Source organism: Pyrgilauda ruficollis, unplaced genomic scaffold (assembly GCF_017590135.1).
Source record: "Pyrgilauda ruficollis isolate IOZ18807 unplaced genomic scaffold, ASM1759013v1 scaffold51, whole genome shotgun sequence".
NCBI classification, from domain to species: Eukaryota; Metazoa; Chordata; class Aves; order Passeriformes; family Passeridae; genus Pyrgilauda; species Pyrgilauda ruficollis.
Window position 1 is genome coordinate 3,804,593 of NW_024526711.1, and position 18,922 is coordinate 3,823,514.

Below are 18,922 nucleotides of genomic sequence, written 5' to 3' on the forward strand. Positions count from 1 at the left end.
CTCATAGGAACAATGAGAATCAAAATATAAAGCCATTTGTGTCTGTGTCTACTTCCTAGACACAGCTAGGATCCTGCAAAGATTCAGCCACCCATAACTAAAGGTTGTCCATCTCCATTACTCCAATATCTTTATTCTGTTTACTAAAAGACAGCAACGACCTAGTTCTTTGCAAACAGCTTGCACATGTATGCTAAGTATAATAACTGTATGTCCAGTCATAAGAAAATCCTGCAACAGAAGCAGAATTTTCTTCACTTAAAGGACCACACATAAGAAATATCATCAGAATGTTTAACAGGCTTGTCAAGAAACATGACTTTCACAGGACTCTGTCAAGAAGGAAATAGGGTTTTATAAATACTATAAAACAAAAGCTATGCAAAAGTTATGTCCAACAGGATGGTACAGACATTTTTTGGGTTTGGGGTTCCTTTTAAAACTAATGTTATGTAAAAAAGATAATTACTCTGTATGAAGGAGCCAACATTTTTAAAAGATGGAAGAAATGAATGAGCCTGTATACAAGTATGCTGTAGATTTTAGTCAAAAAACAAGCTGGAAACAAGGACTTTCTTTGCTCCCAATCCTTCAGAAGTATGTATGTTACTCTGTTGTTACACTAGTTAATCTCTTCAGATCTCAAAAAAGCCCAAAAACCTACACCCACACCTACATGAAAAAGATGAAAATGTATGGGAAATAATCTTTCAGGAATCTCTGAACTCTATATTCTTACTTAAAATGTGGGACATGTCATGGGAAAGAGACACACTATGACACATACACTGCTAAAGGCCCACACACAGCAGGTACAGCTGACTTTTGACCTACCAGACCTGGAATTCTTGACTGCAACAGGCTAAGCTAACAAGGGATGATACAAAAAATGTTAATATGGGCTGTTTACTCAAGATTATTAGGCAGGTATAAAACAAGCAATGGTGAATACATTAGCATAGCTGTCAGGACAATGATTGAAACATACTGAAGAACGTTTGGCCACATTCCACAAATCCCCAGGAAGTAACATACAAAGTTACCTCCAGTCCATCTTCTCGACCAAAAAGGCACAGATCAAAAATCCAGTTCTATTGAAACCATGTGTACAATGGACACCTAGAAAAGACAAGAAAAGGGCATAGTCACTTACAAGGGGTTTTAACAAACATATTTAGTATCAAAAGTGTGGGTTAAGATCCTTCCACCTTCATCTGTAACATTAAAAGGTTATCTCCCTTCCCTTCATGGCAGTACAGACCACATAAGGCACATAAGCCTGAAAGGCAATTTATTACATTCTTTCTGCAAATTAGCAGCAGCAAGGGTATAGGACACTTCATCACAATCAAGAGCACTAACTTAAAGTGATTGAAATATGGCTAATACAGATAAGATTCACAGATCTGCTCAAATGCTTGTCAGAAGGCAATATAGTCAAATTCATTAATTGAGCTTTTCTGGATTCAACAAGCATGACATTCATTTCATACCATCAGGCAACATATCATATTAATATTACCTTACCTCAAAGCTGAAAGGGGTGCCAATAAACTATAATTCTATCTCAAATTCACTATAACCATGCTAAGACCAAACTTCTTAATTTTGAAAAAAAAAATTGTACAAAAAGAGAACTACACAAGAGTATAATCATCTTGAATTACTTATCTTTCCAATGTGAAAAAAAGAATTAAGTCTTCAGCCTCTGTTTTACTGAACTCATCCCCCAATTAAAGGAGGGATACACTGTCAAATGCATTGCATTTTTTTTTTCTCTCAAGGCAACAGCACCATCTAGTGATAAGCAGACCAGCCTCAAAACTTGTGCTATTAAAAATGTCACGAAGGATTCAGGCAAGATGTTGTGTCCTCCTCCTACTTATTTTAAAATCATAAATATCATTAAAGTTTCCACTAACATCAAGAGCAACTATTCTTAACGTTTTTCAGTTGTTACCATAGAATCATAGAATTGTTTAGGTTGGGAAAGGCTCTTAAGTACATTGAATGCAACCATTAACCCAGCACTGCCAAGTCCACCACTAAGCCATGTCCCTAAATGCCACATCTACATAGTTTTTAAATACCTCCAGGGATGGAGACACAACCACTTTCCTGTCAGTTTGTTCTTGTGCTTGACAACTTCACCTTTTGGTGAAGGAAATTTTTCCTAATGTCCTAAACCTCCCCGTCTAGCTTAAGATAATTTCCTCTTGTCCTGTCCTGGGGAAAGACACTTTTTCCCAAGCTGGCTACAACCTCCTTTCAAGCAGTTGTAGAGAGTGATAAGGTCACCCCTGAGTCTCCTTTTCACCAGGCTAACCAATCCCAGATCCCTCAGCCACTCCTAATAAGACTTGTGCTCCAGACCCTTCACCAGCTCTGGACACACTCTGACTTTCTCTGGACACACTCCAGAATGCCAATGCCTGAGCACCAGTGCCAAGTACCAGGGACAATCACTTCCTAATCCGACTGGACATTGGCCACCTGGACACACTGATGGCTCATGGTCAGTAGACCAACACACTCACCCAAGTCCTTCTCTGCCAGGCAGCTTTCCAGCTGCTCTTCCCCAAGCCTGCAGCATTAGCTGGGGTTGTTGTGACCCAAAGTGCAACACCTGGAACACAACACCTTGAAGCAAGCCATTTAAGCTTTAATTAATTTGCTCATTTCTCTACCACAGCTAGTAAAACAAGGTTAGCAACAATTCACTTGATGCATATTCAAACAAAATGTGAATATCTATCTTTTTTTACATTCCTCTACATTGAGGAGTAGAACTTGTTCAACTGGAGAACCAAAGTACCTACAAAAAGTAGACTGATAAAAAAAAACAAACCAACTTGAAGTGGGTAAAAAAGTCTGTATTAACTGTAATAGGATCAGGTTTTATGCCTACCCCACCAAGGTTCCCTTCTTGATAAAGCAAGGTAAAAATTATAATGAATTTTTTGGATTCATAATTTCTAACCATTTAAAAATACTAAAAACTGTGTAACTTGCATCAAATTAAATGAATTTTAGCTTCCTTATATAATTTATTCCTAACAATCATTTCTCCTTTGTTTTCTGCTGAAGCAAAATTTTTGTATGTCACATCCTTAAGGTTAGCAGGCATAATCCTGTCCTTCAGGCTGCAAAAATAAAGTTTCCTTCCTATATTGTTATAGATGAATTGAAAATTTTGATCACTTAACATTCACATTTCAGTCTCTTTTCATATCTAATCGTGACACTGAGAACAAAATTGTACACAATTGCTACCACTAAGTCCTGCAGCTGTTACTGCTGCCAAGAAGGTTAAGTCAGTAATTTTATACACATGGCAAAGATAAACAATCTCAGCATGAGACCAAATGGCTTGGAAGAGAAAAATCACACAGGGTACAGTACTATCACTGCTGCAGACTTCTTTCACTTTTGATAAACATTCTCCACACTGGTCCCTCTGATGCTCTGTCAGAGGAAACAAGTGACCAAAATTACAGATTTCAGTAATTAATGGAAAGGAAATGGAAAATTCCAACATTTCTCTTTTACTATGAAAGCCTAAACAACATGTTCTTCAAAAGTTTAGTCAAAATAACTATTTTCTCCTTGGCTCTTCCTAAATGACTTTTTTCCCCTAAAGAGATGAGACATTTAAATAATGGAAAAACATTCCACAATTCAAAGCCAAAAAGTTAGTGACTCAACATTAAAAATGGCATTTTATAAGTTGAAATATCAACTAAATGGGTCTGCTACTTATAGGATATCACCATGCTATCCATGCACTATTACAAATTGCTGATCATAACCACTGTTTTGAGTTCTAAAATATTATTGGAGGACCAGTGGAAGAACTACAAAAGGAGATTGAAAACAAGGAATTGCTGAAAGAAAAGTGACTGGGATCAGTCACCAACAATATCTTGCTTCTGGTGTAAGTTTTGAAATACTGTTGGTGACTGGTTCCACTCACTCCCATTTAGCAGCTCCTCATTTTTTAAACCATGTAGCTGTGTTACCATTCAGAGAAGTACACACAGGTCTCTGTCCTGGTTTCAACTGAAGCAGAGTTAATTTTCTTCACAGTGGTTGGTGTGGGACTGTGTTTCGGATTTGTGCTGAACACAGGGTTGACAAATAGAGAGATGTTTTTGTTATTGCTGGGCAGGGCTTACACAGAGCCAAGGCCTTTTCTGACTTTCATGCTTCTATATTGGTGAGGAGATTAGGGGTGCCTGGGAAGCTGGGAGGAGACACAGCTGGAGCAGTTGACCGAAACTGGCCAAAGGGATCCTCCACACCATAGAACATTCAGGGCATAGAGTGAGAGGAAGAAAGAGGAATGGGGGACATTCATGATGGCATTTGTCTCCCCAAGTCACTGCAACACAGGGTTGATAAATAGAGAGATGTTTTTGTTATTGCTGGGCAGGGCTTACACAGAGCCAAGGCCTTTTCTGACTTTCATGCTTCCATATTGGTGAGGAGATTAGGGGTGCCTGGGAAGCTGGGAGGAGACACAGCTGGAGCAGTTGACCGAAACTGGCCAAAGGGATCCTCCACACCATAGAACATTCAGGGCATAGAGTGAGAGGAAGAAAGAGGAATGGGGGACATTCATGATGGCATTTGTCTTCCCAAGTCACTGCTAGGCGGGATGGGGCCCTGCTCTCCTGAGGATGGGAAGCAGTTAATTCATTCCTTGCTTTGATTGTGTGCATGGCTTCTGCTTTCCCTGTGGAACTGTCTTTATCTCAATTCATGGGTTCTCTACCTTTACCCTTCCACTTCTCTCCCCAGCCCCACCAGTGGAGAAGTGAGGGACCAGCTGTGTGGGGCTTGGCTGCTGGCTGGAGTTAAACTACAAAAGTCTCCAACTAAACTGCATTCTGTGTGCAATAAAGAAGTAAGCAAGTATCTAAAAGAAAACTAGGTGAAAAAATGTGTGACCAAATGAAATCTTCCAAGCACTCAAAAAAAGAAAATTCTCAGTGGTATTGCATCCTGCAAGAAGTGGTATTGCAGCAAGAACAAGAAGCAGTGGCTACAAATTGAAATACAATAATTTCTATTTCAACATGAGAAAAAAAAATCTGTGTAAGAACACTGGAAGAGGCTACCAGAAAACATTGTGGAGTCTCCAAGCTCAGAGACTGGTCAAAAGCCAAATGGGCACAGTCCTAAGGAAGCTGCTTTAGCTGGCCCTGTTCTAAAGAAGGGCAACTGAGTAGCTGATTTCCACAGGTTCCTTCCAGTAACTTCAGCTATCCTACCATTAATCTGGATGAATCCTAAACTGCATGAACACACCAGCTTAGTTTATTAAGCTCTTAGCAACAACACCTGCACAAACAACTGTTCCATGTACTCCTAAGTCACATACACGCTCAGATTCAAGGCTGTAAAATTATCATCCAAGAGGGTTGAGGACGACACCCATTCTGACTCTGGAAACTCACCTGCAAAGTAATTTCTTGTCTCTAATAGTTTCCAGATAGAGATGAACATTAATATGATTGACAAAAATCAAAGTAAAATAGTTTTAACTAAAACTAGAAGGGATGCAAATTAAACTCAGAACTTATTTCTCTCTGAATAAAAGAAAAGTATGCTTAGAACATTCAAATATTCACTGCAAGACAGTATACCACAGAAGAAAAACTTAGCCTAATATCTACTACCAGTTTTGTGAGGCTTGCTGAAGAATCTCTGATAATCCAGTTACAAAATATGACTTCAAGTAAACCAGACCACCAAATACATAACTTGAATTTGTATCAGCAGAAGTTACAAAACCACAGCGCAAGTATCATGTATTTCTAGACAGCCCTTGTGCCTGTGTATTTTTCTGCATTAAGTCAACAGCTGTTACCAAACTGATGGATGCAGAAGCATACTACTTTCTGTAAAAAAATAAAAGAAACATTAGTTTTGCAGTAAAAGCAATCAAATTTATATATGCTTAAACACTGTATTGAGGAAATTCCTTTGCTTGGACTTCTAAGAATAAGAGACTGAAGTTACAAGCAAATATGAAACAAACTAAGAATAAAAACTAATGATGGGCATAAGATGGATATAAGATGTACCTATAAGCTCTGAAGGATTCTTATCACTGAAGTGTTCGCATACACGGATAAATGTTTCTGTATTCTCAGGTGTGGGGCACTCACCATGCCTGAAAAACACAAGAACACATGGATTAGGAGACACCTGGGGGAAAGGGAAAAAGAGGAAAAAAAATTAATTTCTTCAGTGTGATCTTTTAAGTTAAAAGCCAAAGAAATAATTAAAAAGTGCATACAACTTACCCTTTACATTGGAGCTTTATATATTTAATTCCCTCTTTCTCTATATCATTTCTGTCATAGAATCTAGTGGTGTTGGTCAAGTCTACCAGCAAACCCATTTTAACCTAAAAAAATAACAAAAAAAAAACCCCAAAATAAATTTTTATATGTGGTTCAAAGAGCCGTGCATAAATACTAAATGTCTAAAACCATAATAATTAAAAGCAACCACAGGCTACATTTTTAAGTTTAAAAAGCATTAAATATTGTATTTGTTTGTAAAATCTGTATTTTACCACCATTACATACATCTGCATTTCTTTGTGAAAGCTGGTGTCTAAATTAGCACTAGTCATCAATTCCAACCAATGATTCTATATAAGAAAATTCTGCTAACAGCAGGAAAAACTGGTAAAGAATTACTTTAACATCTAAAAAGACAAATATGGTGGAATCAAGTGCTATTATGCAAAGCAGAACAATACTAAACACTGGCACAGTGAAAGTACCATAAGAAACATTAACTACTGAGACTTTCATAGAAGTATGCTCCCAGAAAAAATAACTCATTTTAATTTACCTATTAGAGTACAAAACAATGCAAAAGAATTAACATATTTTCAAGTATAAAAATTAATCAAATAAATTAAATTCTTAAAACCCTCTTATTTAAAGCTAAAATGCAAAACAACTTCAGATATTCAAACATGCTGTCAGCAGCTAAGGTGGCAGTGTCAACTACTCAAATGTTAGGGTCTTCCTGAATCCAGGATGTCTTGCTCACTCTACCCTAATGTGTTACCTCGCGCATTAACTTATTTTTTTAGTGTTTGTTTTTACAGCTGGAAAACGGATCTTTTAAAGAGCCTTGTGGAAGTTACTACATTTTGAAGGATAGAAAGCAGAAATTCCACTTGGTGGCACAAAACACACAGTGTATCAAAGTATATTCTACTGATTCTTGTTGCAAACAAAATTTCCAACAAACCTACTAGTTTTATTGTGCAAAAACAGCCCACTAACACACCTGAGCAAAGAAAGTATTTCTGGTTTCCTGTCTTGTAAGTGCAAGCAATTGCTTTTGGACAAAAAACTCAATGTCATACTTTCAGGTAGGACCAACAGACTGGCAATCATTTAGTTGGAAGAATTACAAAGCAAAACACCATTTCCACACAATTCAGAAAAGGAAAAATCCAATTAGAAGTAGAATACAGTTCAGAAACAGCTATTTCACATGAATGTGTTGTTTAGTAGACCCCTAAAGGAAAATTTCCAATTTTCTACAGATAGCTCTCCAAGATATTCAAACTTCTGATGATATACATTTGTAATACTTATATACTTTTCTATTACTTTTATTTAATCAATGTTAAAGATCATCATGATCTTAAGTCAACAGCATTAAAGCTTCTAAAGTAATATCCAGATCAGTTCTGAATTTCTCATTGTATTCAGAATACTTTATTTACTCATATTACTGTGTTTTGGAGAAATACAAACCACCTCACAAGGGGGTCCACCTGAAAACAATGTTACACCACCTGAAACTTCAAATATAAAGTGTCAATCGAGCTGCTAAGCATGGAGACTGACAGCATCCTAGACAGTGATTAAAATTCTGTAGAAATTATACACAGGCAATTAATTCAATGATTACTTTCCCCCCTCTCCATTCCCTACAGCAATTTGCAAATGTCTCAAAGACTACTTAATTCAGGCCTGTAGAACTTTTCACTTGCTATTCCTTTGCCATTATTACAGATGATTTCAATCATATACAAGTGAATCCCATGTGAAGTGACACTTCCTCACACACTTCATGGAGCAGTACGGCAAACAGGCATCGAGTGCAATTTATCCAAAGCTGCAAATGCATTTATGGAATACAGAGCATATAAGACCTGAAAGCAGCTTTCCTGCTTTACAGAAAGCCTAATCATTTGCATTCTCAATCCATGGGATTGACTGCACATACACATTACAATTTAGTGCAAAGCACAAGAAAATTATAACGAAATTTTTAAAGAACAGGGGGATTATGCAATATATCAAAGTATACAGCTATGATTTTCAAAAAATCCATGCAAAAACCCCACCAATACCACTGGAACAAAATAAAAGCCTTCCCCTCACTTCCTCACATTCCAGACATCTCCAGCTATTAATGCCTTATGCATGTGCTCTTCTGCTGCTGTGCAATAAAATGGGCTTTGCTAGTTTCCCCTATATGACCTCAGAAATTTCTCCTTAGACACTGGAGATTGAAAACACCCTCCCCAAGGAGAGAGCTTACCACAATACACTGACTTCACTCCAGTCTCAGGAATTTTTTCTTGAATTTCTTATTTGAGAAAAACAATTTAGATCAGTGATTGAATGTATCTATGTAAACAGTAATGTAGCTGAAAACTGGTAAGTAGTTTTCCTAAAAGGAATTCTGTAACTTGAGCATACTAATTACCCAAACATTCTTTTGAGCTAACTAATGTCTTAGCTCTTTGTGACAGAAATAAATCTACCTATATAAAGCATAAACTGTACCAACCTACCAACTCAAGAAATTAAAAAAATAATAATAATTCATGCTGTCACCAATTGCTCCTGCAATTCATTTCAGAGAACACTAAGATACTATGCCCATACTGGCAATCACAAGAAAAGTGGGGCTGGCATGGCTAATGAAATCAGTTTCTAACATTCAGATTTTCAACACCCAGCTCAGTGAGAAAAGGAATCACACAGCAAGCTTGTCACAGATAGCTCTACCCAGACAGATGTTGTCTTAAATGCTAAACCAGTACCTTCAAAAATCTGAGGTAGCATCAACATCTCTCTATTACAGAAATCCAGATGTAAAAGTTTCTGCTGAAGTCTCATTTGGGAGCTAAGTTATATGGACTTAAGTAATAACCAGTTTTCAGAAGTATTTCTGCAAAATATTAGCAGTAAAAAATACACTACAATAAAATTACAAGAACCATGCACAGTGAGCTACTTTCACCTTGGGTGGGAAAATTCAGTCTTACAGGGCTCCTCAATTTCACCTTTATTTCATTGCTGGCTTGTTGGTAAATTGCTAATCTACAAATGGAGCACTCCAGTAACCACTACACACCTTGGCAAATAAAAAGGAAATATATATTATAAAACAGCAAACACTCATCAACAACACCAGGGTCCAATACAATGTAATAGATTTTACGAGAACAGCGAGTTTGAGAGAAATTCTATGTTCTGCTTGTTAATCAAAATTACCAAAATATAAGTGGGGATCCTCATGCTACTAATTTTACTATTAAATTCTAATAATCTGATGTCACTCAAGACATGAATTTGTCGCATTACAACAGAACTGACAGATGTGACTACTGGAGAGGCTAGAGTCTCACCATGATTATTTCTTTTTGGTGGCAAATCACTAAGGAGGCAAGCATTTAGAAATTCTGAGTAAGGTTGTGAAATTCTACGAAATTTCAAAATATACACAGAATTTTAAATTACTTTAAAACATGCATAGGATTGGTTTGGGAAAAATTCCAGTTATGCCTATCAAATCCAGTCAGAGTCAAAAATAACATAATATATAAAAGAGGAACTCAAGTAGAATTTAGATGCACATGTCAGACTGAAATATTACACATTATGGTTTAAACAACTTCATTAAGGATTTTTGTCCATTAAAACTCTATCATGAAGCTACACCAATAAAAGCTGCATCACCAAAGCCCACCCTGAATGGGCCCCCTGACTGAGGCCCTGGACTGTAAGCTGATCTGAGATAAGGTAAAAGTGACACTGTTCTCAGGTCGGGGCTGGGGAGAAGAATACTTCCACAGGAGAATTAAGCAGCTTTGGGGTGGAGCCATAGCCCAGGCTTATCTGCTGCCAGGTCTGCACACTCTCCTCCAACCCGGGAGGAGAAGGAGAGGTTTGAGTGTTTAGCCTTTGGGCAGAGGTAGTGAAAGCCGTGCACAGACTAGCTCATTTGTGGGGACCCCCACCCCAGGAACACCACATCTACTGGACATTCACGTGAGGGACAGCAGAGGGGGTCATGGCCCATCAAAGGCCCCTGAATGGTTCCCCAGAGCCTGCACCACAGCATTGCACGTGATGCAAAATGATGCAACTGACACAAAGCCTTGCTAGGGACAGTGCCAACCTTCCCCTGCTCAGGGGAAGCACCTGGGCATTCCCACCTGACCCAAACGTATATTAATCCACTGGATTCCACACTTTGCGGTGGGAGACCCTCCCCACCAAGAAGACCAGATGGAGGGGAGCAGAAAGATGTCATTGGGACACATAGTTTCTATTTAATCTGTCCCTGTCACTCTTTCTGTGCCCCACTCACCTCTTTTTTCTATTTCTTTTTCTTTGTTTCTTTTACTGTTAAATAAACTATATCCATTTTTTGGTATCAACATCTAACCTCATTTGGTTTTAATCTTCTTTTAGGAACTATTTTGAACCTCAGGATTCTTACTGTTTTATTCACAGAGAGTTCTGTTTGATCCTCTGTGATTAGAGTAGATCATAAAAGCGCAGATGCAAGAACTCTAACAAGAAAAATCCTACCAGCTCAAGCACTGAGAACAGGCACATGTGCTTCACTGATCATACTTTCTTATGGCATTACTACACAGGTACTCCTAGCACTGCTACACTGAGTGGTTCACTATCTACTTCATACCTATGCCTAAACAAGATTAATAAAATGAGGATTCCCATCTTTTAGTCACCTAATTCTTCTGATGTTTCAGGTCTGATACTGTTAAACAAATTCAGAATTAATTTAACCTCGATGAACAGCAAAAAATAATGAAAAAACCCACAGAAAAAAACCCACCACTTGCATGTTTCATCTCAGAGACACAATCAAAACAAATGGCACCAAATTTCTTTATAAAGTTTAATAACCAATTCAACTAATAAAGTAGTAGACCTTTCTTTGCCTGTCAGGCTCAAAATCCCATTTCCCACATCTCCAGATACACCGGACTGGCCACAACACTACAGAGACCTACATGAAAGGCTGGAAAGGTCCTCTTCCCACCTTCAGTTATGCTACAGTGCAGAACATGCAAACTGAAGCACACAGATAGAAATGGGCAAAACAGAGGATGAAGAAGGGAGCCAGAACCACAAGTCTGTAGTGGTGGATGCCACAAGGTTTCATAAGGCAACTGCAGGGTCCTGTCACAGCAGCCCCGGGCAGGGGAAGAGTGGCTAGGGAGCTGCTGGGCAGAAAGGGCCAGGGGATGCTGGCTGACAGCTCAGTATCAGCCTATGCTCTGCTGCCCAGGTGGACAAGAACGCCAAGGGCACCTGGCCTGTGCCAGCAATAGTGTGCCAGCAGGGCCAGGGCAGTGACCCTCTCCCTGCACTCAGCACTGGTGAGGCCACACCTCAAGTGCTGTGTTGAGTTCTGGGACCCTCACTTTAGAAAGGACATTGAGGTGCTGGAAGGTGAACAGAGAAGAGCAACAAGGCTCATGAAGGAACAGCTGAGGGACCTGGGTTTGTTCAGTCTCGAGAATTCTAACCTGTAAGAAAACACTTTCAGAAATCTGTTAATTGCAGAGGAGACCTGGAAATGTAAACAAACAAAAAAAGTTTTCAGTTCAGGTGTCCCAAACAAAGCTATCAACAACGTTTTCCTTAGATCTGAAAACCAACACTTGAGTAAATATTAATAATGAGAGCAGTGTTTCAATTATTAGAAAATTTAACATTACCTTCAGACTCTTTAAGTAGTTGGATAACATACTCGGGTGAAATCGATTTTCTTCAGCAACCTGTTCATCATATCTTGGTCCTAACATTGTCTTCAAAGGTAAAAACTTCCCTATGAAAGATAACAAATTTTTCAGTATTTTATGTATATGTACAGTTACAACTTAGTATTTCGAACCAACATACTGAGCAGTTTTAGACATTCATTTTCAATAATAAATAATTGCAGAAATAGTACTGACAACAGTAAATTGGAATATTTTTTAGTTATGAGTTCTCAGAATTAATCAGTAAGTTTAAAAGTTTAAAGGAAATACAGGTCAGTTCATCTGAAACAAAGTAATTAAACATTTTTAGCTAACTTTTAGTGTGATTTAAGTTGGGAGGGCTACAGCACAACAGAATACAGAAAATTTAAACTCACTACAATGGAAAACATGAAAACGGCATTTTAAAATAACAGTTTGTCATCCAATCATGTAAACATCAGTTTTGATGACCTGCAAACATAACATACAGTAAGGATCCCTGCAAAAAAAAGTTCAGCAACACTCTGTACAGTCTCAAATAAGCATCTATCTTCCATGAAATAGACATTAGAAACCACAGAAGACAGACAGATGTAGAAACTAGGAAGCTTTATGCAACTGGTTAGTTCAGGTTAGATGTTAGTGAGCAACATGAGAAACAGCCTCACTTTTCCCCTGAGACCTTTCCAAAATTCACAGCTAAAAGGAGAGTTATTCTGTCATACAATCAACACTCACAGTAAATAAATTTTACTGTAAAATAAACAGCAATAAATTATAGTCACGTCAACTTGTTTGACAGCTAGAAAAATTTCACTTTACTGCCCTTTGCCTTTTCATCCCAACTTACACACCCTCCATCCACTGTGGTAAAGGCTGTGGAGCTGGATACCTCCCCTCCATTTCCTCAGCTCTTCAATTATCTAATTTTCTTTGTTCTTTGTGTTCCTTGTCACCTTCAACACTATCATACAGCTTCTCTCTCTATTAGCCCTTCCACTTTAGCTTGCAATACTCCTCTGTACAGACTGATTATGTGAATCCTTAATTTACATGATCTAAACTCAAAAATCTATCATCACCCTGATTTTTGCAAAACAACATTGTTCTTGACAGTTTTTTGACTTTCCCACTGGTCACACCCATACTAACATATCTACTCATTCCTTATGGAACACGAAGAATCTAACTAAGCTTTCTTAACCATGGCACTCAAGAATAGGAGCTGCACTGACAAAAGAGTCAATGGCTACAAAAGAAAACCACCATCCTTTACAAGATGCTGGGGAAAAAAGAGTGGGAAAAGACAAAGTAGTCCAGTCAGCATCCCCTGCAGCATTTGAATACGTACAGACACCTGTGGAAGTGATGAACATTTCATATTTCATTTACTATGACTTTCAAAGCTGAAACACAGACATTTAGAAGTATTTAGGTGCACAGCTTCTATAAATTCCAGTTTCTTCTTCTCTACCTGGAAAATTTGCAATTTGGTTTTTATATAGATGCTTAAAAAAACTTCTTCCCTGTGTGCATACAAGCCTCTCATTCAGCATCATCAAGCTACCAAAAATCTAAGCTGTAATTCTATAAAGATTTCTTAACTTTTTGAGTAATATGGACAAGCATAAAGGAGGCAGTAGCTACTGTCTCTTCTACAGTTTTGTCTTACATCTTGTGCTAAAGAAGTGATGCAGTAACAGCTCACTGCAACTCAACTTAAGCCTCCGTGCACAAACTTTTGAAGATTAAAAAATCATTTGCTGAATTAGGCGATCCTACAGTAACAACGTGATACTTTATATGAACATCAAAAGCATCCCAAGTCATTCAAGTACCTCAACTACATTATGACACTAATTTTAATTCCTCAATAGAATTTCCAAATTAACTTCAAAATGTTACTGGAACCCTAACAACAGATTATTACCACAGTTATGTTCAAATTTCTCAAATAGTTCTGGAAAGTGGCTATTAAAAACCATTTTCCAAATTAGTTGCCTGTCTAACAGATGGTATTTCTTTAGGCTGAAAAACAGGTAAAAATTCTAAAAATAAGAGCCCAGTATATCAGAGCACAGACATCAAGCTGGTAAATCTGAGGGAAATCAAAGAGAACAATGTAAGACATCACATTTTCTCCATGTGCATGCTCTAACTTTGTCACATTTTTTATTTTCTAATCTAAATTCTAGAATATACCAGCGAAAAAATACTCTTAATTTAGTGTGATTTTCTGTGACATGAAGCTATCAGCTCAAAACATGACATACGTGATTATGTATGACCATGGCATGTTTAGATTCAGCACTGGTTAAGAAGGCTAGACTGGGTAAAGTTTGAGGTTAAGGGAATAAAATTAAACGGTAAAATCCACAAATTGAAAAAAAACCCAGTATCTCTACAAAGTAACAGTTTTCTGATTCAAGAGAACTATGCTGGATCAAAGCATCCATTTCACCTAGTATGTCATCACCAACACAGGCCAATAAAAGACAGCTAGGAAAGAGAGTAAAACAATGACAATGAAAAACCATCATCCAGATTATTCTCCCCAACTACAACAAGCCATAGTTCAGAAACTTCCTAAACCAGAAGCATTGCTCTTATTTAAGGTGCTTTCTCATATGCAATATGGATGCCCTCCATAATATTCCACAGTTCTGCATGCTACCTGTGTGTCCAGAACAGGATTTACTAATATGAATCAATTGAAGGAGGCTGGAAAACACTGCTGAGACACTTCTCATGCCTTTTCTTCCATATCTTGCTAGCACTTTACACAGCAAAATTGCCAAGAGAATGGGTTTTCAGTGGTCACGAAAAGCAGATACCTGCTGAGATGGTGCTGCCAAGGCAGCAAGGCTGAAGCAACCTGATCACTTGAGATCTAAGCAATCAGAGAAAGCTCTTTCCATCAAAATGACTGAAGTTCTACTGTGAAAATGTGCGATTCTGAGGACAAAATCAGAAAGTGGCACAAAACTACCAATATGTAAAGAAGTGAACAGGAAAATAATGGGAGACATAGATGAATTCACGTTGTCCAGGATAAAGAGCCCTGATAACCTGAATGAACCCAATCCCACCAACAGCAGAGTTTCAGGCCTCATTAGTACTTGTCTTGAGATCATCCAGAAATTCTAGATGCCACAACCATGAGACAGGAGCATCACACACAAACACTCAGTGAATATGAGCCCACAGAAGGCATACAAAACTTGCTTAGCAACACTATTACTAATACACTATCAGATGGAAATAAAGGCGCATACAGGTGCTTACAAATCTGATTTAAACGCTCTTTAAACCTAGACTGTAACATATCTGGGAGACAGTACCAACATCAATTAAACCCTAAAAATCATCTCCCATAAAACTTCTTTATGTCTTTCAATGTAGAACAGCAAAAAAGCAAAGAAGACCAATGGCTTACCATTACTTTTGGTAATTTGTTCACACTAAAAAACTAAAAATCAGGTGAACAAGAACACATCCTGATAAAGCACACAAAGAAATGAGTCAAGCACTTTCAGTTTTTTTACTGTGCGTTAACTTCCTGTGCATGATCGCATGGAATGGAAAAGAATTACCTTGCAGTTCGTGAATAAACAAACACACAAGCAGTGATGGCACAGCAGATGACACACTGATGACCCTCATTCGTGCTAACTCTAGGTTGCTGTTTCTGAGAAACCATGGCTCAAAAGACAGACAAACAAAAGCCACAACTAACAGAGATCAAGAACTTGCTGAGAAGAAAAACGCAGAATAAAGAATCATTAGTCTGTTTTTGTCATGGTCAAAGGCTTAGGCTATCAAATCTCTATGATTAGATACAAAGTAATGCGTGTGGCCATGATCAGGAGAAAGAGATAATGGACACGAGCAATCCAACAACACTGTTATTTAAGTGGGAAGTCCAGAGAAGTATAAGGAACTTGACAGAAACCAGTAACCCACAAAATTAACAACTGATGTTAAATACTGATAAATGCCAAATAATGCATACTGATGATTACTCAGGATTAAACCAACTGAGATGTCTCACCAGGTTCTAAATATAGTCATCAGTGTCTTCCATTCCATAACTAGCTGCCATCAAAAAATGTAAAATGACGTGAAAATGTGGGATAGAAAACACAGGAGTTGTAACTATTAAGCAAATCATGGCACAGTGCCAGTTTAAATAACACACTGAGTAGCACATGTTGTGTTTTGAAAACATACCTTTACATCATCACAGAGAGGGATATGAAAGGAGTGAAAACTAGAAGATATTGGAGGAAAAAAAACCTGGAGGCTGGAACTGCTTGCATTATAAAGAAGAACTTCAGAAAACTGAAAAGACAGATGTTTGTTTACTTTATCTCATACCAGGCAGCAGAGGAAACATTCACCTGAAGTCAGTATGATGGCTAACACACAATCAAAAATGTGTGTCTAGACGGTACTGAATTCACTGCCACTACCTGCCACAAGACTAGATACTGAGTAACACCCAAGACAGTGAGTTACGGGCAAGAATATCCAAGCAGACAGCAACCACTGACAAACCCTGAAACACAAGTGCAACACTAGAGTGTTACACTTTAGCTCATTTTCCAGCTAAAGAACTCAGGAGCACGTTGGTGACTGGAAGGGCACCGACAGTCAGCAGGGTAACAAATTGACACAGATAAGACTTCAGAGCATTCAGGAAAAAGAGAATCAGACATGGAAGAGGCTGCACAGAGGACTGATATCACAAAATTGGTCAGGGTGGAGGGGACTACAGAGGGTCATCTGGTCTAACCTTTCTGGTCAAGAAGAGTCATCCTACAGCACATTGCACAGGACGGCATCCAGATGGCTCTTGAATATCTCCAGTAAGGGAGACTCAACAACCTCTCAGGGCAATCTGCTCCTGTTCAGCCACTTGCACAGTAAAGAAGCTCTTCCTCATGTTCAGGTAGAACTTCCTGTGCATCAGTTTCTGCCCATTGCCTCTTGTCCTACTGCTCGGCACCACTGAGAAGTTCCATCTTCCTGACACCCCCTTTAGATATTTATACACATTAATGAAATCCCCTCTCCATCACCTCTTCTCGAAGCTGAACAAGCTCAGTTCTCTTAGTTTTTCCTCCTAAGAAAAATGCTCCAAGCCTCTCATCGACTTAGTAGCTCCACTACGGCACCTCCTGCATGCCTGGCTGTCACATCTCTCACCAGATGTGACAGACAGGAAAAGTTTCATCCCGAAACTGAACCAATGCGAAGCGAGAGCCCAGCACTAAGGCTCCGGGGGGCAGGAGAGGGCCCGTACCCCGCACCTCTGGGTGAGCCCGGGCCGAGTCCGTGAAACAGAGGGGCACAGGCTAAAGGCAGGGCGAGCCCGGCGCTGAAGGCAAAGCGCTGCTGCGGGCCGGGCTTTAAGGAGAACAGCCGCCCAGCGGGAGTCAGGTCCGGGACTAACACCGGCCTGGAGCTCCGGGTGGAACACTGCACAGCCGTAGCCCCGGGACAAAGAGCTCCGGCCGGGACAGAGTGCCAGAGGCCGCGGCGGCCCCCGGCGATGAGGAGGAGCGGGACGGGCGGGCAGCGAGCGCCGCAGGGAAAGGGGCCGCGCCCGCTGCCGCCCCACGGCCGGGCAGGGCCGGACTGGGCCGGGCGCTCACCTGCCACGGGCTGTCCCCTCCTGGGGCAGTGGAGCCAGCGCGGCGGGATCTTGTTGTAGGACATGGCGGGGCCCGGGCGGCCCCGGGGGGGGAGGGAGGGAGGCGGGGAGGGGGCGCGGGGTGCGGGCGGCCCCGGGGCGCTCAGCGGCCCCTCGCCCGCGGCGCCTCCATTCAGACCCGGCTCCGCCTCGGCCGCCGCCGCACACGGAGCGCCGGGAGCCGCTTCCGCTTCCGGGGCTCCGGGACCGGGGGTGGTGCCCGGCCGGGAAGAGGGCAGCGTGAACTGGAGCTCCTCAGCCTGGGAAGCGGGGTGGGCTGGGAGGGGAGGTGGTCACCAAGTGCTACAGGCTCCTCCTCTTTGTGCAGAGAGGGGCTGCGAAGCTGGGGAAGGGGCTGGAGCGCAAGTTCTATAAGAAGCGCCTGAGGGAGGGGTTTTAGCCTGGAGAAAAGGAGCCTCGGGGGGAACCTTATCGCTCTCTGCAACTGGCTGAGGGAAGGCTGCAGCCAGCTGGGGTTCGGCCTCCTGTCAGGCAGCCAGCAGTAGAGCAAGAGAACAGTCATAAGCGGCACTGGGGGAGGTTTAGGCTGGACATGAGAAGGAATTTCTTCACAAGGATGGTTAGGTATTGGAATGGGCTGCCCGGGGAGGTGGTGAAGTCACCCTGGAGGTGTTTAAGGAAAGACTGGACGTGGCACTTGGTGCCATGGTGTTTGATCATAGGTTGGACTCGGTCTCAGGGGGCTTTTACAGCCTAATTGATTCTGTGATTGTGAGTGAGCCCCTTCGAGCCACTACGGGAAAGTAACAGGACCTAAGCTGGAAGCAGCTGGGGCATCATTTGTTCAGCCACAGGAGCAGTCAGCAAAGGCTGCTGCAAATGCAGAGTGTACACAGATCTCAGGGAAGCCTGAGCAGGTGCTTTAAAAAGAATGTAATCCACGGCTACTGAAGTAGCAGGCTGCATCAGATTTGAGAAATGGTCTGAGCTGAAAATAGCTGGAGGCTTGGACAGACATAATTCCTCAGCTTTTACTTTTTGCCAGATGTTCCCTTATAGCCAGAAGCAGATGTGGGAGTAGGTGGATCCTTCTAGTAGTGCAGTTTATTCTAATCAGGATGTAACAGGCTTGCTAGTGTAGCAGAGATACCTCTGTCCCAGGCTTTCTGTTTCTTTTGTGAAAAAACACACCCAGAAAAATGGCATGC

At 40.4% G+C, this 18,922-nt stretch overlaps 1 protein-coding gene across 2 annotated transcripts in view; it reads right to left on the reverse strand.

Annotated features, from left to right (window-relative positions):
• The window catches only part of RNGTT (RNA guanylyltransferase and 5'-phosphatase), a 170,980-nt gene extending 153,118 nt beyond the window's left edge, over window positions 1-17,862 (reverse strand). For both annotated transcript variants that reach the window (XM_041480417.1, XM_041480416.1), the window contains exons 1-5: window positions 17,716-17,862; window positions 12,032-12,141; window positions 6,312-6,415; window positions 6,090-6,178; window positions 1,044-1,119 (exon numbers count right to left, since the gene is read on the reverse strand). In XM_041480417.1, the coding sequence (XP_041336351.1) occupies window positions 1,044-1,119; window positions 6,090-6,178; window positions 6,312-6,415; window positions 12,032-12,141; window positions 17,716-17,779 (443 nt within the window). In that variant the 5' untranslated portion in view covers window positions 17,780-17,862. The remainder of the gene's footprint in view (window positions 1-1,043; window positions 1,120-6,089; window positions 6,179-6,311; window positions 6,416-12,031; window positions 12,142-17,715) is intronic.
• Between the last annotated feature and the right edge of the window lie 1,060 nt (window positions 17,863-18,922).